Raw genomic sequence first — 21,367 nt, forward strand, 5'->3', positions numbered from 1 at the left:
CATTGAAATACTCGTTATCTCTGCTATATTTACTCTATCCCTATGTGTTGGCATTAGAATTTTTTGTGCACAATGCTCCATTCAATTTATTGTACAAAAAACAGCATTTTATATCCTATGTGATCTGTAATGAACCGGATAAATATGTGTTTTCCATCCCTTAGTGGTTAGTAAATGTCAGTTCATAGATGTGCTTTGCTTTTCACCTTTAACTCCTGTTTAGCTGCTGATGATGACAGATGAGAAGAAAAAGCTTACAGCACCTGGTATTCCCAGGCGGTCTCCCATCCAAGTACTAACCAGGCCCGACCCTGCTTAGCTTCCGAGATCAGACGAGATCGGGCGTGTTCAGGGTGGTATGGCCGTAAGCGAGAGAAGAGGCAGCAAACAGCCTATTTAAAGATGCGCGCGGGCTCCTCCTATTCGTCGCTGTCTTATGAATTAAGATCCCACTGTCATCCACTGCCATTCAGTGTGGAAAAGACACACGTCAAATATCACGGATGGCGTCATACTATCAGCCATATGTAATCTGTCTCCTATATTATACCTCATCATCCCTATACAATGCATTGAAATACTCGTTATCTCTGCTATATTTACTCTATCCCTATGTGTTGGCATTAGAATTTTTTGTGCACAATACTCCATTCAATGTTTTGTGCAAAATATGTAATCTGCCTGGAATTAGTGGTTTTTCTTCTCTCACAGTCTGTGTGAAAGAAATAAGAAAGTGCAGCTCTCTTTCCCAGACACCTGTGAGCACTACTGGAGCAGCAGCGCCCTCCGTTGATGACAGATGAGAAGAAAAAGCTTACAGCACCTGGTATTCCCAGGCGGTCTCCCATCCAAGTACTAACCAGGCCCGACCCTGCTCAGCTTCCGAGATCAGACGAGATCGGGCGTGTTCAGGGTGGTATGGCCGTAAGCGAGAGAAGAGGCAGCAAACAGCCTATTTAAAGATGCGCGCGGGCTCCTCCTATTCGTCGCTGTCTCACAGGTGTAGATCCCACTGTCATCCACTGCCATTCAGTGTGGAAAAGACACACGTCAAATATCACGGATGGCGTCATACTATCAGCCATATGTAATCTGTCTCCTATATTATTCCTCATCATCCCTATACAATGCATTGAAATACTCGTTATCTCTGCTATATTTACTCTATCCCTATGTGTTGGCATTAGAATTTTTTGTGCACAATGCTCCATTCAATTTATTGTACAAAAAACAGCATTTTATATCCTATGTGATCTGTAATGAACCGGATAAATATGTGTTTTCCATCCCTTAGTGGTTAGTAAATGTCAGTTCATAGATGTGCTTTGCTTTTCACCTTTAACTCCTGTTTAGCTGCTGATGATGACAGATGAGAAGAAAAAGCTTACAGCACCTGGTATTCCCAGGCGGTCTCCCATCCAAGTACTAACCAGGCCCGACCCTGCTTAGCTTCCGAGATCAGACGAGATCGGGCGTGTTCAGGGTGGTATGGCCGTAAGCGAGAGAAGAGGCAGCAAACAGCCTATTTAAAGATGCGCGCGGGCTCCTCCTATTCGTCGCTGTCTTATGAATCAAGATCCCACTGTCATCCACTGCCATTCAGTGTGGAAAAGACACACGTCAAATATCACGGATGGCGTCATACTATCAGCCATATGTAATCTGTCTCCTATATTATTCCTCATCATCCCTATACAATGCATTGAAATACTCGTTATCTCTGCTATATTTACTCTATCCCTATGTGTTGGCATTAGACTTTTTTGTGCACAATACTCCATTCAATGTTTTGTGCAAAATATGTAATCTGCCTGGAATTAGTGGTTTTTCTTCTCCCACAGTCTGTGTGAAAGAAATAAGAAAGTGCAGCTCTCTTTCCCAGACACCTGTGAGCACTACTGGAGCAGCAGCGCCCTCCGTTGATGACAGATGAGAAGAAAATGCTTACAGCACCTGGTATCCCGCGCGGGGGCCGAGGATTGTTTAGCTAAACCGCCCTAAACCGTTTCCCATTCATTCTCTATGGTAGTGCTAAACCACTACGGATGTAATATATTTTTGTCCGCTAGTCTGCGCCGTTTAGCCATTTTGTGAGATTTCGACGTCACTTCACTTTTCAGCGCCAGTTTGAACGGTGGACGGACGGCTGACATTAACTAGTGCTACGCTGTGTGGAAATTGCTAACCGGTAAGTTATCTTTAGTTGAATGAAAAATTAAACAGTGAACGAACAAGTAGTTATATTTTGCCTTGGTTCTGTCGAAGGTTTCTCTGTTTACGTTACCGCTATAAAGTTAGTCCTAGTTCTTGAGTTTATTGTGTCGAACAGGTTCATGTCACCGTCACTTTCGGGAGAATTAAATATAACCTTATGCTAACGTAACCTTAAACGAACGGTCAAAGAAGGTTTATTCACACGTTAGCTGGATGTGTTGTTGTTTTAACGGTGTCTGGAAACTGACAACTTAACGTTAAGTCGAAAGCATTACTGTGTGACGTAACGTTAACGTCCATTTAAATATGGCGAAGTATACCAGTAGCTTGTTAACGTTAGATACGCTCCGATACTATTTTACGCACAATGCAGGAATTACACGTTAATAAACTATGAATGAACCTGCCTCATTTAAATCTTGTAAAAAATCTTTACATTTAACGTTATGTAGTCGCTGTTTTACTGTTTAGTGTAAAGTTAAAACCAGAATCAGAGTTTACAGGTTTACTTTACTGTTTTTTTTGTAAAACCACAGTATTGTTTATTTGCATACCACACATGTCTCTGAGGGTTTCTCATACTATGCCATGTTGTGCACAGCTTACTACATATCATGCATGCTTCATGGTGTCACACGTTTATGTTAACATTTTAGGGTATGTGGAATCTGTAAGGGGAAACCCAGACAAATAGAGGGAGAAAATGCAGACAGGCCGAAATAGAAACTTCCTAATCCCTGCTCCCCATTGAGCCCCTATATATCAACACCTCTTATAAAAACGCCTGTCTGTAATGTATAAAAAGACTAAATTGTTTTCTTCATTACAGATAAAATGCGCAAACTACTTTTCTTCCCTGGGAAAATTAGTGTCACGTTTCGCAAAGGACCACTTGGATACCTGCGCCAGGATCCTACTGATGCAGCCAAGCTGTTAAAAGACAACCCGTCTCTACAGGACAAGTCTGCACCTGTGAAAGAAGAGCTGGTGAAAACAAATGCTCTCACAGTGGTCCGTCAGAGAGGAGGGGATGCCTCAGACAAAACGGAGGTGTATGGAGAGTACATCCTGCAGTTTGGGAAGTACAAGGGGAAGTCTTTCCGCTGGCTCCTTGAGAATGACATCGGGTATACCATCTACCTACTCAAGAGTCATGAAAAGGAAGAAGCTGCGGGAGTCTTCGTGGCAGAGGGACACAGCAAGGACAGCCTACTGTCATTCGTGAGCTATGCCCTCAGCTTTAAAGAAATCCAGTCTCTCCTCAGCTATGACTCCAAAAAGCCGGTTGCGACAGCAACAGCAGCATCAGAGGATGACCAGCTGGTTGGTTTTGGCTCTCGCGCCAGCAACACCTGGCGAGAGATTTGGGACAGCAGGGATGATGGCTATGCAGCCTTTATACTGAGGAAAGGCTGTGCTCCAGGGACTAAGATGCACAAGTTGCAGCGATACCTGCAAAAGAAGCAGCATCCTGCCTCTGACCCTCCTCTGACGACACCAACCTCACGTGCTCCTGCTGAAGCCATGGGTGGGTCTTTTTTTTCCTTTTTTTTAGTCAAAAAGGTATACATGTTGTCATGGTAGCCAAAGTTTTTTAAGTACACCAATGGGGAAAAAGTTAAATCATTTCAGTGGTGATTGTATTCATACTAGCTTATGTACAGTGAAGACATATTTTAGAACATTATAATTCTTGTCTGTTTGCATCACAGTGATGGATGAAGATGAAGAGCTGGAGAGAGCGATGCTGAGTATCTCACCTTCCAAACAACCTCAGAGCTGTGAGTAAACAGTGGTTTTCCTTATTGTCATTCCAAAAAAAAAGTTACAGTTCAGCTTGCATGCTATTAAATGTACTTTATACTCAGTCTCTACTTTATTATTATTCTTTTATGTCTTACAGCTGTTGCTGCTGCACCCACATCATCAACTGCCAGACGACGACAGACTTCAGGACCAGAAAGAGGTTCTTAACCAAAAACGTCCTGCATCAACGGACAACTCTGGGACCATGAATTGTTATCCCAAACTGAAGCATGATTTAAACCGTTCCTTCTCATGTTGACCACGTTCTGGTCGTGTTCTCGTCATGTTTGTGTTTGGTGTTCTACTTATTGTCCTAGTGACTATGAATTGATACCCATCTTGATGAGGGTAAGTATCAGTCTTTATTTTCTTATATGGATGAAATTGGGGTGGGGGTGACAACTTCAAACTGCTTTGGTTACTAACACTTGCATGTGTTTACAGTGTGCCATGTTGCTTCCCCTGCCTAGGCTAAATTGTAATGACTGTATGTGACAACTGACTACTAATCCCTTAAAAAATAAATGCATGTGTATGAATGAAATACAATTTTCATATATTAGACACAGTACAACGCACAGTTCTTAAAAATCTGTATAGGTATTGTTTCACTATAAGACTGAGATGAGCAGGTGAAGTAACAAATGGATTCTGTTTTGCCTTTACTAACACCAGTTTTTGTATATTCCCAAAATATAAATAACTGACAAGACTTTTTCTGTTGTAGTACCATCTGCTACACTGTCCACACCAACTGAACTGAAGAGTTCAGAAGTAGATGGTAAATGCATCATATTTCTGTTAATCCACTTAAACCTTTCTGTTGTATTCACTCTGGTTATTTTTGTAAAACATTTAACTGATAACTTTTTTTATCCGCTTCCCTCCTTGCAGCCCCAGCGCTGCCGTCTGTTAAAAGACCTGTGCCCCTTCCCCAGCAACTGATGTTTCTCATGCCAGAAACAGCAGGTTCCCTACCCACAGAGACAACTGTCACGGTACCGGGTATGTATCATTTTAACTGTATTTGCATCACGAAAATATCTATTTAGTGTGCATCATACCTGTTGTTGTAAATCCTTTAAAGTCTGTTCAATTCAATTAAATCAGATACAGGATTATGATAACCTCCTTTTAAAGACAATTGCTAACTGAAGACTGGTGTGCAGTTTTAAGACAAAAAATAGCCAGTACTTCAGTGTACAGCTTTCTGAATTTCATGGAGTGCAGACTAGATACAGAGTGCCTTATTACATTCTTTCTTTCTATGTATTGTCAGAGACACTTTTATGTTCTCCTGAGAGGTCTGCAGTGCCCCCTCAACCTCCGCTGCCATTGCCAGCTGCGCAGAGAGCTCAAAGTAAGTGTTTTAGTGTTTTTTAGTCGGTTGTGATAGAATCAGGTCACATACACATTCTCAATAATTTACCATGTGTTTCTTTTCTTGCCTGACTAGGTCAGCCATCAACTGTTCCCACCTGTCCTCCTCTACAACTTCCTGGCTATGATCATGATGTCAGTCAGTGGAACTGTTCACAGCAGCAGAGGATCTGGATGAAGACGGAGCTGGAATCCATGGGTCTCTGGCCAGGCTCCATCCCTGTGAGCAACCCCATGAAGATGGTATCATTGTGGCGTTTCCCTCCCCAGCCAGAATTAATTGACAGCATCTCTGATCTTCCATCCCCAAAGTACTTTCAGCTCCATCCCTTTTTCATATGGAAACCAGAGAATGACAGCTTAATGGGAAGGCTGAGAAACAACGACACTCTGCCATGTATTGACGGTTGTGTTCGGCCCCTAGTTGTCTCTGCAGGCATCGGTAGACCTCGTGTGATTGTAGGCGTCACAGGACAGTACTACCTGTTGTCATCTAGGCTGTGCTGCAAAGTTTGCCGGAAGAGGTGGTATGCTGACAACCCACTTTGGCTGGAAAATCTTCCAAAGAGGTACACAAACTTGTTGCCAGCAATACTGACCTACAAGAAGGCCATCTGTAAATCAGTCATGGATGAGCTCAGGCGCACGGGCAACTCTCCCACCGACATGGCAAACCAGATAATGGAGATGATGCACCTTAAATATGAACGTGCTAACCTGGCCTACCTCCTTAGCTGCCAAAACATCATGGATGGTGAGGCAGGAAAGTATGACCAGAGAACCATCACGCAGTTCCTAAGACAGGAAACCAAGCCAGCTCCTTTTGGAGAGTACGGTGATTCAGATGGCTGGAATGGGATCTCTGTGTCTGCACACTACCTGACTGACTGCCTACTGCATGAGTACCAGCACCAGGAGGTTGCCATCAAAACACTTCTGCAGGGCAACTTTGGACAGGCTTTTCGCTCAGACCACACCCGTAAAGTTGCGAGGAAGGTAACCTTTTCATCTGGGACCATGTCGTCATATGCAATCATGAACGAAAACTGGTTGATTCTTTCATGGGTGATGGTGCAGTCTGAGACAGAGAAGTCACTGAAGCCGATGTATGAGGGACTAGCGAACCGCTACAGCTCTGCAGGCATAGAGAAGGCCCAGTACCAGTGGGTTGACAGGTAAGAATGAATCATTATTAAGCTAGTAATTACAACATACATTGCTTTTCATATTTTATATTTTCAGTTTGATGGAAGAAAATCCCTTTTGTATTCATTAATGCATACTTTTTATAAATAAATATAATTTCATTACATAACTGAATATACTGGAGTACACATAGTGATTGATATGACTGCTTTAACATTCATGGGTGTACTCTGCTTTTTATTTTTTGTTTCAGGGATTGCTGTGCAGCATTTAAGGTGGCAGAATCTTGCGCAGGAGAGCATCTGAACTGGGACGCTTGGAGAACAACTGATGCCATTGTTGCTGAGGCCACCTCTGGTAACCTGCTGAACACGTGTGCATCAAGATGCCATTACAATACGAACATAACCATTAAGCTGGACTTGTTCCATTGTATGAGGCGGTTCCTCCGTGAGTGTGTTTCAGAGCATCATCCCCTGTACAGCTCTTTTGCCCAGTTCCTGTCTGCAGCCTTTTCTGTGGTGGATCAGGAAGACCTGCAGAGGCTCAAAGACGCCTATACCTTTTGTGGAATTCAACCCGCCAACCCGACAAAGAAACACATTCGCGGGCACTGCAGGACTAAGATTCCACAACCCGAGGAGCTTGTTCAGAGAGTTGAGGGAGTATTCCAACACTTCTACCTGGCCAAAGATCCGAATGATGTCCCTCTCTTTAAGCCGTCCATGCTGAAGGCATGGCGGATTCAGCGTGTGCACATCCTGCGAGGTTGCCTTAGCGATCCCCAGGTGGAAGGTGGGATCTTGTACAGACATGGAGGAACAGTGCAGCTGAACCATGTGCAGGGTGAAGGAGCTAAAGTTCCTGTTTGGATCCCCATTAGAGGCACATCTCAGCAAGAGGGTTACCACTTCCATCAGGCTCAATGGGTCACTGGAACACGCATTTCCTCAGAGCTGTTTCAAGCTCAGGGGATGACGGGTGTGGCACGGTGGAATTACCAGCGGCTGGTGGACTTGAAGCAGCCAGATGTTCGTCTTCCAGCTGTCTTTGATCCAGCTTTGATTGCAGATCTCAATGCAGTCTCTGAACGGGTGTTTGGAGAAGAGAAGTATCCTGCTTTTCGTCTCTCTAGCAGAGACACTGGAGAAAAGTTTGGCCTAGAGTATGTTGAGCCTGATTGCCGCCCAGTTCCTCTAGACTGGGATAAGCACAGGAGCAAGACAGACTCTACAGATGCCGTAAGTCCACCTCCTCAAATCAGCCCGCCCCCTATGCCATCTGAGCTTCCTCAGTCATCATCCACGGCTCCAACCAAGCTGTTTCAGTTCCCTGTGTGCCCTCCTGCTGATGTTGCTGTGAAACCAGATGTGGATCCAAGTTCAGCTCCTGATCCTCAGACAGAACCAGGTAAACATTTGACTGACAAAGTGGTGGACAAAACCTAAGCATCACTGCCATCATTGCCTGGATTTCAATCATAGTTATTTTTATAAATAGCCTAATCTCAGTGTGTAAATTTCTTTTCGTAGAGATGTGACAACGTGGGGACCTTATAAATTGTATTACTTGATAGACTTTTACATAAACATACCAGACAGTGACAATAAATTCAGCTAAAATTATCTGACCAACATTAGCTTCACTGCTTGAAAGTGGGTTTTCCCACATACAAGTGTGTAAATTGAGTTTTCTTACTTATGCAGGCCAGAATGACTTATTATACTCTGTCTTTTGTTGTTATAGAAACTACATACCCACCACCTCTGCCCCAGCTGTCCTCACCAACTGCTGCTCGCACTGGACCTGTGAAGACTGGTGGGAGAGTCTTTGTGTTAGACCATAAGCGCTGGCCAGCGCCCATGAAGAAGGCCATCGACGACCTGCTCAACAAACACCGTGGGCAGAAGGACATGCTCAAGCATGTGGACCAGGACTATGCTGCTCTCGTTCAAAGCTCGTGTAATGACCCGAATAGCATGCTCCACCCAACAACAAAGTTACACATTTCACAATATTTAAAGCACCTGGCCAAGTTGATGAACACCAGCTCCTCTTTAAACACAAGCCCAGAAAAACTCCAAGACAGGCAGCAACTCTGGCACTCTCTGACAGTAGGGAGTGAAACAACAAGTGTGCCAGTTGTTACCATGCCTGTTGCAACAGTAAACCCACCTCCACCTGCTCAGACCCTGGCCACACCTCTAACCCAAGACTCCATCGAGAAGATTGTTAAAAACATCATGGAGAGGCAGCAGCAGCAACAGCCACAACAACAACCAGGAAAAAAGAAGCCACAGACAAAAACGTGTCTTTCCTGTGGCCAGCCAAAGTCCAGATATGAGAACGATGGTTCCTCCATCCACTTCTTCTTTCAACAAGGTCCTGTCAGATACTTCTACTGCTCCAACAAGGTTTTTAAAACTTATGGTGCTGAAGGTTTGACAAACCCTAAAATGCCCTTCAAAGACTTTGCAGGGACAGAATTCTTTCAGCGGGAACTGGATGCCACAAAGAAGAATGTGGAGGAGAGAGGACAACAGAAAAGAAAAAGGGCAGAATCGCAGCACACAGGTCGAAAGTGTCGATTCTGTAAAATGGAACTGAAGCAGGGCCCAAACAGTCCTCATATTCATACAGGCTTCCCTGGAGTGGTGGGGAAATACATTTACTGCCCAGCAAAAGTCTTTTCAATATACAAAGATCAGGGCATGGGCAAGGAGATGACCTGGAAAGAGTTCCAGGAATCTCAATTTTATGAGATGGAAAGACAGAGATGGGAAGTTGAAAAGGGAAAATGAGACAGGGAGAGGGAGAGTGTTTTTTCATGTGTGTAAATAGCTTTTGCTCATTTTATCCTTATTTAAAAGTTCTCATTTTTCTATTTAGTGTTTTATAAGACTGCTATTTTTATGTGTTAAATTGAGGAAGTGTTCTATTTTCAAAATATTTTCTTGCAATTTCAAATCTTTCTGTATATAGAATTAATCTGGTTACCTTTGCTGGACCCTCTGGTGGCTCACTCATTTCAATTATTTGTGTGCCTCAGAAGTTAACTGCAACTGTTTAATATTCTAATATATTAGTGCTGCAACAGTTATTTGATTAATCGATTAGTTGTAGATTATTAAATTCATCTATTAATAGTTTATATTAAACTAGTTTGATGATTGATTAATCATTTGGAGTCTTTCTTTTTTAAGAAAAAAAAGACCAAATTTTCTTAGTCCAGCTTCTCCAATGTTAATATTTTCTGGAGAACACCCTCAGTCCAACAGTCCTTAGCAGCTGGAACAGGAACACAGTCAGGAGGACTGTCTTGGAGAGAGAGGAGAACGAGGGTGAGAAAATAGAGCCAAAATCAGGGCAGCAGTGTGTCTAAATACATTAACACAAGGCAATAAGTTCAACAAACCATTTCAAGTAGAGTTGCAATGATTAGCAGATTCATCAATTAGTTGCCAACTATTAAATTAACAGCCAACTATTTTGATAATTGATTCATCGTTTTGTCATTTAAAAAAAATTCTAAATTCTCTGATTTCAGCTACTCAAATGTGAATATTTTCTGGTTTTCCTTACTCCTCTAGGAAAGTAAACGGAATATCTGTGTGGACAGTTAGTTTGGGACAAAACAAGACATTTGAAGACATCATCTTGGGCTTTGGGAAACATTGATCAACATCAAGAATATAATCAACACAGAAATCGATAATGAAAATAATTTTTAGTTGCAGCTCTATAATATATTTTATTTTTTATTTGAATTGTGTGTGTGTGTGTGTGTGTGTGTGTGTCTGTTTATGACTCAACACCACTGGTTCTATGTGTTTGATCAATATTATGACTGTTATAATTGTCAAGAGTGTCTAATAAACAATATTTAATTCATTAATGTCTACATGTCTCATTGATAAATGAATAATAATTTAAACGTGTTACACTGAGTAAGAAAACTAATATTATTTAATAGCCACATGTAACTCAGGTATTTGATATAACTGGGCCATGAGGCCACACTAGGCCAAGTTTTGTTTTGCTTTACTATTTTTGTCTTTATGTGCTAGCTTTGACTTCATTTGCATGAGGAATTATATGTTTGTTTTTCTTTTAAATTACTAGATTACTTAAAAAAGCCATAAACATTGCCACTTAGCTTTCTGCCACTACAATCTAATGATAAACTGAAGAAAAAGTGCACAACAAAGTAGCATTCATGTTTATTGATTCTAAATAGCTATTTATCTTTTATAATGTATGACAGGCATTGCCATGACCGGGATTCGAACCCGCGTCCAGTCTGAAAACTGCTGCATGAGAAAACAGTTCAGCACCGTGGACGGCTACCTGAGCGAGCACTTCAGCACCTTGGACAGCGTGAAAAATGCTGCAATTTCATTGGCTGTCACTGTGTTCCACCTATACGCGACTGGCCATTCCCAGGCGGTCTCCCATCCAAGTACTAACCAGGCCCGACCCTGCTTAGCTTCCGAGATCAGACGAGATCGGGCGTGTTCAGGGTGGTATGGCCGTAAGCGAGAGAAGAGGCAGCAAACAGCCTATTTAAAGATGCGCGCGGGCTCCTCCTATTCGTCGCTGTCTTATGAATTAAGATCCCACTGTCATCCACTGCCATTCAGTGTGGAAAAGACACACGTCAAATATCACGGATGGCGTCATACTATCAGCCATATGTAATCTGTCTCCTATATTATTCCTCATCATCCCTATACAATGCATTGAAATACTCGTTATCTCTGCTATATTTACTCTATCCCTATGTGTTGGCATTAGAATTTTTTGTGCACAATGCTCCATTCAATTTATTGTACAAAAAACAGCATTTTATATCCTATGTGATCTGTAATGAACCGGATAAATATGTGTTTTCCATCCCTTAGTGGTTAGTAAATGTCAGTTCATAGATGTGCTTTGCTTTTCACCTTTAACTCCTGTTTAGCTGCTGATGATGACAGATGAGAAGAAAAAGCTTACAGCACCTGGTATTCCCAGGCGGTCTCCCATCCAAGTACTAACCAGGCCCGACCCTGCTTAGCTTCCGAGATCAGACGAGATCGGGCGTGTTCAGGGTGGTATGGCCGTAAGCGAGAGAAGAGGCAGCAAACAGCCTATTTAAAGATGCGCGCGGGCTCCTCCTATTCGTCGCTGTCTTATGAATCAAGATCCCACTGTCATCCACTGCCATTCAGTGTGGAAAAGACACACGTCAAATATCACGGATGGCGTCATACTATCAGCCATATGTAATCTGTCTCCTATATTATTCCTCATCATCCCTATACAATGCATTGAAATACTCGTTATCTCTGCTATATTTACTCTATCCCTATGTGTTGGCATTAGAATTTTTTGTGCACAATGCTGCATTCAATGTTTTGTGCAAAATATGTAATCTGCCTGGAATTAGTGGTTTTTCTTCTCTCACAGTCTGTGTGAAAGAAATAAGAAAGTGCAGCTCTCTTTCCCAGACACCTGTGAGCACTACTGGAGCAGCAGCGCCCTCCGTTGATGACAGATGAGAAGAAAAAGCTTACAGCACCTGGTATTCCCAGGCGGTCTCCCATCCAAGTACTAACCAGGCCCGACCCTGCTTAGCTTCCGAGATCAGACGAGATCGGGCGTGTTCAGGGTGGTATGGCCGTAAGCGAGAGACGAGGCAGCAAACAGCCTATTTAAAGATGCGCGCGGGCTCCTCCTATTCGTCGCTGTCTCACAGGTGTAGATCCCACTGTCATCCACTGCCATTCAGTGTGGAAAAGACACACGTCAAATATCACGGATGGCGTCATACTATCAGCCATATGTAATCTGTCTCCTATATTATTCCTCATCATCCCTATACAATGCATTGAAATACTCGTTATCTCTGCTATATTTACTCTATCCCTATGTGTTGGCATTAGAATTTTTTGTGCACAATGCTCCATTCAATTTATTGTACAAAAAACAGCATTTTATATCCTATGTGATCTGTAATGAACCGGATAAATATGTGTTTTTCATCCCTTAGTGGTTAGTAAATGTCAGTTCATAGATGTGCTTTGCTTTTCACCTTTAACTCCTGTTTAGCTGCTGATGATGACAGATGAGAAGAAAAAGCTTACAGCACCTGGTATTCCCAGGCGGTCTCCCATCCAAGTACTAACCAGGCCCGACCCTGCTTAGCTTCCGAGATCAGACGAGATCGGGCGTGTTCAGGGTGGTATGGCCGTAAGCGAGAGAAGAGGCAGCAAACAGCCTATTTAAAGATGCGCGCGGGCTCCTCCTATTCGTCGCTGTCTTATGAATTAAGATCCCACTGTCATCCACTGCCATTCAGTGTGGAAAAGACACACGTCAAATATCACGGATGGCGTCATACTATCAGCCATATGTAATCTGTCTCCTATATTATTCCTCATCATCCCTATACAATGCATTGAAATACTCGTTATCTCTGCTATATTTACTCTATCCCTATGTGTTGGCATTAGAATTTTTTGTGCACAATGCTCCATTCAATTTATTGTACAAAAAACAGCATTTTATATCCTATGTGATCTGTAATGAACCGGAAAAATATGTGTTTTCCATCCCTTAGTGGTTAGTAAATGTCAGTTCATAGATGTGCTTTGCTTTTCACCTTTAACTCCTGTTTAGCTGCTGATGATGACAGATGAGAAGAAAAAGCTTACAGCACCTGGTATTCCCAGGCGGTCTCCCATCCAAGTACTAACCAGGCCCGACCCTGCTTAGCTTCCGAGATCAGACGAGATCGGGCGTGTTCAGGGTGGTATGGCCGTAAGCGAGAGAAGAGGCAGCAAACAGCCTATTTAAAGATGCGCGCGGGCTCCTCCTATTCGTCGCTGTCTTATGAATCAAGATCCCACTGTCATCCACTGCCATTCAGTGTGGAAAAGACACACGTCAAATATCACGGATGGCGTCATACTATCAGCCATATGTAATCTGTCTCCTATATTATTCCTCATCATCCCTATACAATGCATTGAAATACTCGTTATCTCTGCTATATTTACTCTATCCCTATGTGTTGGCATTAGACTTTTTTGTGCACAATACTCCATTCAATGTTTTGTGCAAAATATGTAATCTGCCTGGAATTAGTGGTTTTTCTTCTCCCACAGTCTGTGTGAAAGAAATAAGAAAGTGCAGCTCTCTTTCCCAGACACCTGTGAGCACTACTGGAGCAGCAGCGCCCTCCGTTGATGACAGATGAGAAGAAAATGCTTACAGCACCTGGTATTCCCAGGCGGTCTCCCATCCAAGTACTAACCAGGCCCGACCCTGCTTAGCTTCCGAGATCAGACGAGATCGGGCGTGTTCAGGGTGGTATGGCCGTAAGCGAGAGAAGAGGCAGCAAACAGCCTATTTAAAGATGCGCGCGGGCTCCTCCTATTCGTCGCTGTCTTATGAATTAAGATCCCACTGTCATCCACTGCCATTCAGTGTGGAAAAGACACACGTCAAATATCACGGATGGCGTCATACTATCAGCCATATGTAATCTGTCTCCTATATTATTCCTCATCATCCCTATACAATGCATTGAAATACTCGTTATCTCTGCTATATTTACTCTATCCCTATGTGTTGGCATTAGAATTTTTTGTGCACAATGCTCCATTCAATTTATTGTACAAAAAACAGCATTTTATATCCTATGTGATCTGTAATGAACCGGATAAATATGTGTTTTTCATCCCTTTGTGGTTAGTAAATGTCAGTTCATAGATGTGCTTTGCTTTTCACCTTTAACTCCTGTTTAGCTGCTGATGATGACAGATGAGAAGAAAAAGCTTACAGCACCTGGTATTCCCAGGCGGTCTCCCATCCAAGTACTAACCAGGCCCGACCCTGCTTAACTTCCGAGATCAGACGAGATCGGGCGTGTTCAGGGTGGTATGGCCGTAAGCGAGAGAAGAGGCAGCAAACAGCCTATTTAAAGATGCGCGCGGGCTCCTCCTATTCGTCGCTGTCTTATGAATCAAGATCCCACTGTCATCCACTGCCATTCAGTGTGGAAAAGACACACGTCAAATATCACGGATGGCGTCATACTATCAGCCATATGTAATCTGTCTCCTATATTATTCCTCATCATCCCTATACAATGCATTGAAATACTCGTTATCTCTGCTATATTTACTCTATCCCTATGTGTTGGCATTAGAATTTTTTGTGCACAATGCTGCATTCAATGTTTTGTGCAAAATATGTAATCTGCCTGGAATTAGTGGTTTTTCTTCTCTCACAGTCTGTGTGAAAGAAATAAGAAAGTGCAGCTCTCTTTCCCAGACACCTGTGAGCACTACTGGAGCAGCAGCGCCCTCCGTTGATGACAGATGAGAAGAAAAAGCTTACAGCACCTGGTATTCCCAGGCGGTCTCCCATCCAAGTACTAACCAGGCCCGACCCTGCTTAGCTTCCGAGATCAGACGAGATCGGGCGTGTTCAGGGTGGTATGGCCGTAAGCGAGAGAAGAGGCAGCAAACAGCCTATTTAAAGATGCGCGCGGGCTCCTCCTATTCGTCGCTGTCTCACAGGTGAAGATCCCACTGTCATCCACTGCCATTCAGTGTGGAAAAGACACACGTCAAATATCACGGATGGCGTCATACTATCAGCCATATGTAATCTGTCTCCTATATTATTCCTCATCATCCCTATACAATGCATTGAAATACTCGTTATCTCTGCTATATTTACTCTATCCCTATGTGTTGGCATTAGACTTTTTTGTGCACAATACTCCATTCAATGTTTTGTGCAAAATATGTAATCTGCCTGGAATTAGTGGTTTTTCTTCTCCCACAGTCTGTGTGAAAGAAATAAGAAAGTGCAGCTCTCTTTCCCAGACACCTGTGAGCACTACTGGAGCAGCAGCGCCCTCCGTTGATGACAGATGAGAAGAAAAAGCTTACAGCACCTGGTATTCCCAGGCGGTCTCCCATCCAAGTATTAACCAGGCCCGACCCTGCTTAGCTTCCGAGATCAGACGAGATCGGGCGTGTTCAGGGTGGTATGGCCGTAAGCGAGAGAAGAGGCAGCAAACAGCCTATTTAAAGATGCGCGCGGGCTCCTCCTATTCGTCGCTGTCTTATGAATCAAGATCCCACTGTCATCCACTGCCATTCAGTGTGGAAAAGACACACGTCAAATATCACGGATGGCGTCATACTATCAGCCATATGTAATCTGTCTCCTATATTATTCCTCATCATCCCTATACAATGCATTGAAATACTCGTTATCTCTGCTATATTTACTCTATCCCTATGTGTTGGCATTAGAATTTTTTGTGCACAATGCTCCATTCAATTTATTGTACAAAAAACAGCATTTTATATCCTATGTGATCTGTAATGAACCGGATAAATATGTGTTTTTCATCCCTTAGTGGTTAGTAAATGTCAGTTCATAGATGTGCTTTGCTTTTCACCTTTAACTCCTGTTTAGCTGCTGATGATGACAGATGAGAAGAAAAAGCTTACAGCACCTGGTATTCCCAGGCGGTCTCCCATCCAAGTACTAACCAGGCCCGACCCTGCTTAGCTTCCGAGATCAGACGAGATCGGGCGTGTTCAGGGTGGTATGGCCGTAAGCGAGAGAAGAGGCAGCAAACAGCCTATTTAAAGATGCGCGCGGGCTCCTCCTATTCGTCGCTGTCTTATGAATTAAGATCCCACTGTCATCCACTGCCATTCAGTGTGGAAAAGACACACGTCAAATATCACGGATGGCGTCATACTATCAGCCATATGTAATCTGTCTCCTATATTATTCCTCATCATCCCTATACAATGCATTGAAATACTCGTTATCTCTGCTATATTTACTCTATCCCTATGTGTTGGCATTAGAATTTTTTGTGCACAATGCTCCATTCAATTTATTGTACAAAAAACAGCATTTTATATCCTATGTGATCTGTAATGAACCGGAAAAATATGTGTTTTCCATCCCTTAGTGGTTAGTAAATGTCAGTTCATAGATGTGCTTTGCTTTTCACCTTTAACTCCTGTTTAGCTGCTGATGATGACAGATGAGAAGAAAAAGCTTACAGCACCTGGTATTCCCAGGCGGTCTCCCATCCAAGTACTAACCAGGCCCGACCCTGCTTAGCTTCCGAGATCAGACGAGATCGGGCGTGTTCAGGGTGGTATGGCCGTAAGCGAGAGAAGAGGCAGCAAACAGCCTATTTAAAGATGCGCGCGGGCTCCTCCTATTCGTCGCTGTCTTATGAATCAAGATCCCACTGTCATCCACTGCCATTCAGTGTGGAAAAGACACACGTCAAATATCACGGATGGCGTCATACTATCAGCCATATGTAATCTGTCTCCTATATTATTCCTCATCATCCCTATACAATGCATTGAAATACTCGTTATCTCTGCTATATTTACTCTATCCCTATGTGTTGGCATTAGAATTTTTTGTGCACAATGCTGCATTCAATGTTTTGTGCAAAATATGTAATCTGCCTGGAATTAGTGGTTTTTCTTCTCTCACAGTCTGTGTGAAAGAAATAAGAAAGTGCAGCTCTCTTTCCCAGACACCTGTGAGCACTACTGGAGCAGCAGCGCCCTCCGTTGATGACAGATGAGAAGAAAAAGCTTACAGCACCTGGTATTCCCAGGCGGTCTCCCATCCAAGTACTAACCAGGCCCGACCCTGCTTAGCTTCCGAGATCAGACGAGATCGGGCGTGTTCAGGGTGGTATGGCCGTAAGCGAGAGAAGAGGCAGCAAACAGCCTATTTAAAGATGCGCGCGGGCTCCTCCTATTCGTCGCTGTCTCACAGGTGAAGATCCCACTGTCATCCACTGCCATTCAGTGTGGAAAAGACACACGTCAAATATCACGGATGGCGTCATACTATCAGCCATATGTAATCTGTCTCCTATATTATTCCTCATCATCCCTATACAATGCATTGAAATACTCGTTATCTCTGCTATATTTACTCTATCCCTATGTGTTGGCATTAGACTTTTTTGTGCACAATACTCCATTCAATGTTTTGTGCAAAATATGTAATCTGCCTGGAATTAGTGGTTTTTCTTCTCTCACAGTCTGTGTGAAAGAAATAAGAAAGTGCAGCTCTCTTTCCCAGACACCTGTGAGCACTACTGGAGCAGCAGCGCCCTCCGTTGATGACAGATGAGAAGAAAAAGCTTACAGCACCTGGTATTCCCAGGCGGTCTCCCATCCAAGTACTAACCAGGCCCGACCCTGCTTAGCTTCCGAGATCAGACGAGATCGGGCGTGTTCAGGGTGGTATGGCCGTAAGCGAGAGACGAGGCAGCAAACAGCCTATTTAAAGATGCGCGCGGGCTCCTCCTATTCGTCGCTGTCTCACAGGTGTAGATCCCACTGTCATCCACTGCCATTCAGTGTGGAAAAGACACACGTCAAATATCACGGATGGCGTCATACTATCAGCCATATGTAATCTGTCTCCTATATTATTCCTCATCATCCCTATACAATGCATTGAAATACTCGTTATCTCTGCTATATTTACTCTATCCCTATGTGTTGGCATTAGAATTTTTTGTGCACAATGCTCCATTCAATTTATTGTACAAAAAACAGCATTTTATATCCTATGTGATCTGTAATGAACCGGATAAATATGTGTTTTTCATCCCTTAGTGGTTAGTAAATGTCAGTTCATAGATGTGCTTTGCTTTTCACCTTTAACTCCTGTTTAGCTGCTGATGATGACAGATGAGAAGAAAAAGCTTACAGCACCTGGTATTCCCAGGCGGTCTCCCATCCAAGTACTAACCAGGCCCGACCCTGCTTAGCTTCCGAGATCAGACGAGATCGGGCGTGTTCAGGGTGGTATGGCCGTAAGCGAGAGAAGAGGCAGCAAACAGCCTATTTAAAGATGCGCGCGGGCTCCTCCTATTCGTCGCTGTCTCACAGGTGAAGATCCCACTGTCATCCACTGCCATTCAGTGTGGAAAAGACACACGTCAAATATCACGGATGGCGTCATACTATCAGCCATATGTAATCTGTCTCCTATATTATTCCTCATCATCCCTATACAATGCATTGAAATACTCGTTATCTCTGCTATATTTACTCTATCCCTATGTGTTGGCATTAGACTTTTTTGTGCACAATACTCCATTCAATGTTTTGTGCAAAATATGTAATCTGCCTGGAATTAGTGGTTTTTCTTCTCCCACAGTCTGTGTGAAAGAAATAAGAAAGTGCAGCTCTCTTTCCCAGACACCTGTGAGCACTACTGGAGCAGCAGCGCCCTCCGTTGATGACAGATGAGAAGAAAAAGCTTACAGCACCTGGTATTCCCAGGCGGTCTCCCATCCAAGTACTAACCAGGCCCGACCCTGCTTAGCTTCCGAGATCAGACGAGATCGGGCGTGTTCAGGGTGGTATGGCCGTAAGCGAGAGAAGAGGCAGCAAACAGCCTATTTAAAGATGCGCGCGGGCTCCTCCTATTCGTCGCTGTCTTATGAATCAAGATCCCACTGTCATCCACTGCCATTCAGTGTGGAAAAGACACACGTCAGATATCACGGATGGCGTCATACTATCAGCCATATGTAATCTGTCTCCTATATTATTCCTCATCATCCCTATACAATGCATTGAAATACTCGTTATCTCTGCTATATTTACTCTATCCCTATGTGTTGGCATTAGAATTTTTTGTGCACGATGCTGCATTCAATGTTTTGTGCAAAATATGTAATCTGCCTGGAATTAGTGGTTTTTCTTTTCTCACAGTCTGTGTGAAAGAAATAAGAAAGTGCAGCTCTCTTTCCCAGACACCTGTGAGCACTACTGGAGCAGCAGCGCCCTCCGTTGATGACAGATGAGAAGAAAAAGCTTACAGCACCTGGTATTCCCAGGCGGTCTCCCATCCAAGTACTAACCAGGCCCGACCCTGCTTAGCTTCCGAGATCAGACGAGATTGGGCGTGTTCAGGGTGGTATGGCCGTAAGCGAGAGAAGAGGCAGCAAACAGCCTATTTAAAGATGCGCGCGGGCTCCTCCTATTCGTCGCTGTCTTATGAATCAAGATCCCACTGTCATCCACTGCCATTCAGTGTGGAAAAGACACACGTCAAATATCACGGATGGCGTCATACTATCAGCCATATGTAATCTGTCTCCTATATTATTCCTCATCATCCCTATACAATGCATTGAAATACTCGTTATCTCTGCTATATTTACTCTATCCCTATGTGTTGGCATTAGAATTATTTGTGCACAATGCTCCATTCATTTTATTGTCGTCATTGAACTATATAGATCTACGTAGCAAGAAACAGTCTGTTCATTTGGGAGCTCCAGAGAGCCAGATTTCACACGTGAAAGTGATATGAATAAAAATAGGCCTACTATTAATAATAATATTTGTTGTATCTAGTGCAGAAGCAGCTGTGTGAGGTTTGTGATAATGTGCAACAGCCAGATATGTCCCTGTCTGCTGGTGAAGAAGACATCGAAGAGGATGCTTTACGACATGCACACAAAGAAAAAGACTTCATTTCTCTTCTTTTTATGTAATAAAATGTAATGCAATAAAAACTGTCTATAATTTTCCTGCAGATACTGTCTCATATAAAAATAGATTCCTTGGATTTTTTCTTATCACATATATTTTTGAGGTACTGAACACCTTTGCGCATAAAGATGACATTGAGGAACTTTTCAGAAAAGTAAGTTTTTCAAGTGTAAACTCTCTTCTGCATGTAAAATTTTCATATATAATAAGATACGATCTATCTAGTGGAAAGTAATATCAGCTGTGAGGCAAGAAGACCAAAGAGCAAGCAGTAATGATGTTCTTGTTTTATCTGCTTTGCTTAATGTCATACACTGTTTGTTTCAACCTCGCAGGTCATGCAACGCTTTGATGATGATTTCCCCTCGGTGACCAAAAACAAGATGCCTACCAAGGACAGATGCACTCTCCCAAACTGCTTCTACCTCTCCCCAGGCCTCTGAGACAGAATCCAACACAGACTTTGTAGCTACATTTCATTCATTCAAATTCATTCATTCATTCAGTTATTCTTGCAGTGCTTTCTGAGGAGCTACTTTGTGAATACATAAACTATGCATTCTTTATTTTTATATATCTTACAGTGTGTAAGGCTTTTAATTAATGGAGCACAAAAGTTGAAGAGTTTTATTTAATTTGTAGTCCTTGATTCAACAGGTTGCTTACTCAGATTGACTTTATTTTGAAGGAAAGAAAACAGGATATTGAATGATTTCCTTCACCTGGTTCCTTGTTCTTCCATCAGATTTTAAACTTCACCCACTCACAAAATTATGAAATGACTTTGATCTTCTATAACGCCACATCATGTAAAATGTGCATCATTTATTATCTTTTTTAAGCTTTTTAAAAGTTATGATACTAGACCACACTTCCATTAAGTCAGACACAATGTGCCTGAAAATGAAACATCTCTACAAGTTATACATTGTTAATTTCTCATCATTTAAATAAGTGGTGGTTTGGGCATTTATTAGACAGGGACTATATTGGAAATCCATTCCAGCATATATCGGATGAAGGTATATGATAGCTGTGGTCATTCCTCTTGTCAGATCATGTTGTAATGGTATTGCATAAGTAAGTTAACTCAGCATAATTAACCTTTTTAGGATTTTTTAGTGTGACATATTGACTATGAATGGGCGTTTACTCGTGTTCTCGTTTTTATTCATGTCTGTCCAGATGTTTAACCGCAAATGAAAACTTCACCATGCCATCTTTCAAGAGTCTATCTTTGCTGTTAC

At 42.8% G+C, this 21,367-nt stretch overlaps 1 protein-coding gene, 18 non-coding genes and 1 pseudogene across 19 annotated transcripts; 1 reads left to right on the plus strand and 19 right to left on the minus strand.

Annotated features, from left to right (window-relative positions):
• Positions 1-251: 251 nt before the first annotated feature.
• Positions 252-370, minus strand: LOC122992956. The gene has a single exon (XR_006406224.1). It is a non-coding gene; the product is annotated as a 5S ribosomal RNA (ribosomal RNA).
• Positions 371-811: 441 nt separating this feature from the next.
• Positions 812-930, minus strand: LOC122993001. The gene has a single exon (XR_006406267.1). It is a non-coding gene; the product is annotated as a 5S ribosomal RNA (ribosomal RNA).
• A 451-nt stretch (positions 931-1,381) lies between these two features.
• Positions 1,382-1,500, minus strand: LOC122992958. Its single transcript, XR_006406226.1, has one exon. It is a non-coding gene; the product is annotated as a 5S ribosomal RNA (ribosomal RNA).
• Positions 1,501-1,975: 475 nt separating this feature from the next.
• Positions 1,976-10,437, plus strand: LOC122992512. Its single transcript, XM_044366338.1, has 10 exons — positions 1,976-2,188; positions 3,044-3,742; positions 3,927-3,995; positions 4,118-4,180; positions 4,748-4,801; positions 4,915-5,025; positions 5,300-5,380; positions 5,477-6,575; positions 6,800-7,956; positions 8,293-10,437. The coding sequence occupies exons 2-10, from the start codon at positions 3,049-3,051 to the stop codon at positions 9,345-9,347; spliced, it is 4,383 nt and encodes a 1,460-aa protein (XP_044222273.1). The 5' UTR covers positions 1,976-2,188; positions 3,044-3,048; the 3' UTR covers positions 9,348-10,437.
• Positions 10,438-10,962: 525 nt separating this feature from the next.
• Positions 10,963-11,083, minus strand: LOC122993008 (annotated as a pseudogene).
• A 451-nt stretch (positions 11,084-11,534) lies between these two features.
• On the minus strand, positions 11,535-11,653 carry LOC122992959. Its single transcript, XR_006406227.1, has one exon. It is a non-coding gene; the product is annotated as a 5S ribosomal RNA (ribosomal RNA).
• Positions 11,654-12,094: 441 nt separating this feature from the next.
• Positions 12,095-12,213, minus strand: LOC122992960. The gene has a single exon (XR_006406228.1). It is a non-coding gene; the product is annotated as a 5S ribosomal RNA (ribosomal RNA).
• A 451-nt stretch (positions 12,214-12,664) lies between these two features.
• Positions 12,665-12,783, minus strand: LOC122992963. The gene has a single exon (XR_006406229.1). It is a non-coding gene; the product is annotated as a 5S ribosomal RNA (ribosomal RNA).
• Positions 12,784-13,234: 451 nt separating this feature from the next.
• On the minus strand, positions 13,235-13,353 carry LOC122992964. Its single transcript, XR_006406230.1, has one exon. It is a non-coding gene; the product is annotated as a 5S ribosomal RNA (ribosomal RNA).
• Positions 13,354-13,794: 441 nt separating this feature from the next.
• On the minus strand, positions 13,795-13,913 carry LOC122992977. Its single transcript, XR_006406243.1, has one exon. It is a non-coding gene; the product is annotated as a 5S ribosomal RNA (ribosomal RNA).
• A 451-nt stretch (positions 13,914-14,364) lies between these two features.
• On the minus strand, positions 14,365-14,483 carry LOC122993011. The gene has a single exon (XR_006406275.1). It is a non-coding gene; the product is annotated as a 5S ribosomal RNA (ribosomal RNA).
• A 441-nt stretch (positions 14,484-14,924) lies between these two features.
• On the minus strand, positions 14,925-15,043 carry LOC122992965. Its single transcript, XR_006406231.1, has one exon. It is a non-coding gene; the product is annotated as a 5S ribosomal RNA (ribosomal RNA).
• Positions 15,044-15,484: 441 nt separating this feature from the next.
• LOC122992992 lies at positions 15,485-15,603 on the minus strand. The gene has a single exon (XR_006406258.1). It is a non-coding gene; the product is annotated as a 5S ribosomal RNA (ribosomal RNA).
• A 451-nt stretch (positions 15,604-16,054) lies between these two features.
• LOC122992966 lies at positions 16,055-16,173 on the minus strand. The gene has a single exon (XR_006406232.1). It is a non-coding gene; the product is annotated as a 5S ribosomal RNA (ribosomal RNA).
• Positions 16,174-16,624: 451 nt separating this feature from the next.
• Positions 16,625-16,743, minus strand: LOC122992967. The gene has a single exon (XR_006406233.1). It is a non-coding gene; the product is annotated as a 5S ribosomal RNA (ribosomal RNA).
• Positions 16,744-17,184: 441 nt separating this feature from the next.
• LOC122992968 lies at positions 17,185-17,303 on the minus strand. The gene has a single exon (XR_006406235.1). It is a non-coding gene; the product is annotated as a 5S ribosomal RNA (ribosomal RNA).
• Positions 17,304-17,744: 441 nt separating this feature from the next.
• LOC122992969 lies at positions 17,745-17,863 on the minus strand. The gene has a single exon (XR_006406236.1). It is a non-coding gene; the product is annotated as a 5S ribosomal RNA (ribosomal RNA).
• Positions 17,864-18,314: 451 nt separating this feature from the next.
• On the minus strand, positions 18,315-18,433 carry LOC122992971. The gene has a single exon (XR_006406238.1). It is a non-coding gene; the product is annotated as a 5S ribosomal RNA (ribosomal RNA).
• A 441-nt stretch (positions 18,434-18,874) lies between these two features.
• LOC122992972 lies at positions 18,875-18,993 on the minus strand. Its single transcript, XR_006406239.1, has one exon. It is a non-coding gene; the product is annotated as a 5S ribosomal RNA (ribosomal RNA).
• Positions 18,994-19,434: 441 nt separating this feature from the next.
• On the minus strand, positions 19,435-19,553 carry LOC122993002. The gene has a single exon (XR_006406268.1). It is a non-coding gene; the product is annotated as a 5S ribosomal RNA (ribosomal RNA).
• Between the last annotated feature and the right edge of the window lie 1,814 nt (positions 19,554-21,367).

The sequence above is a fragment of the Thunnus albacares genome, chromosome 11, assembly GCF_914725855.1.
Source record: "Thunnus albacares chromosome 11, fThuAlb1.1, whole genome shotgun sequence".
In the NCBI taxonomy this organism is placed as follows: Eukaryota; Metazoa; Chordata; class Actinopteri; order Scombriformes; family Scombridae; genus Thunnus; species Thunnus albacares.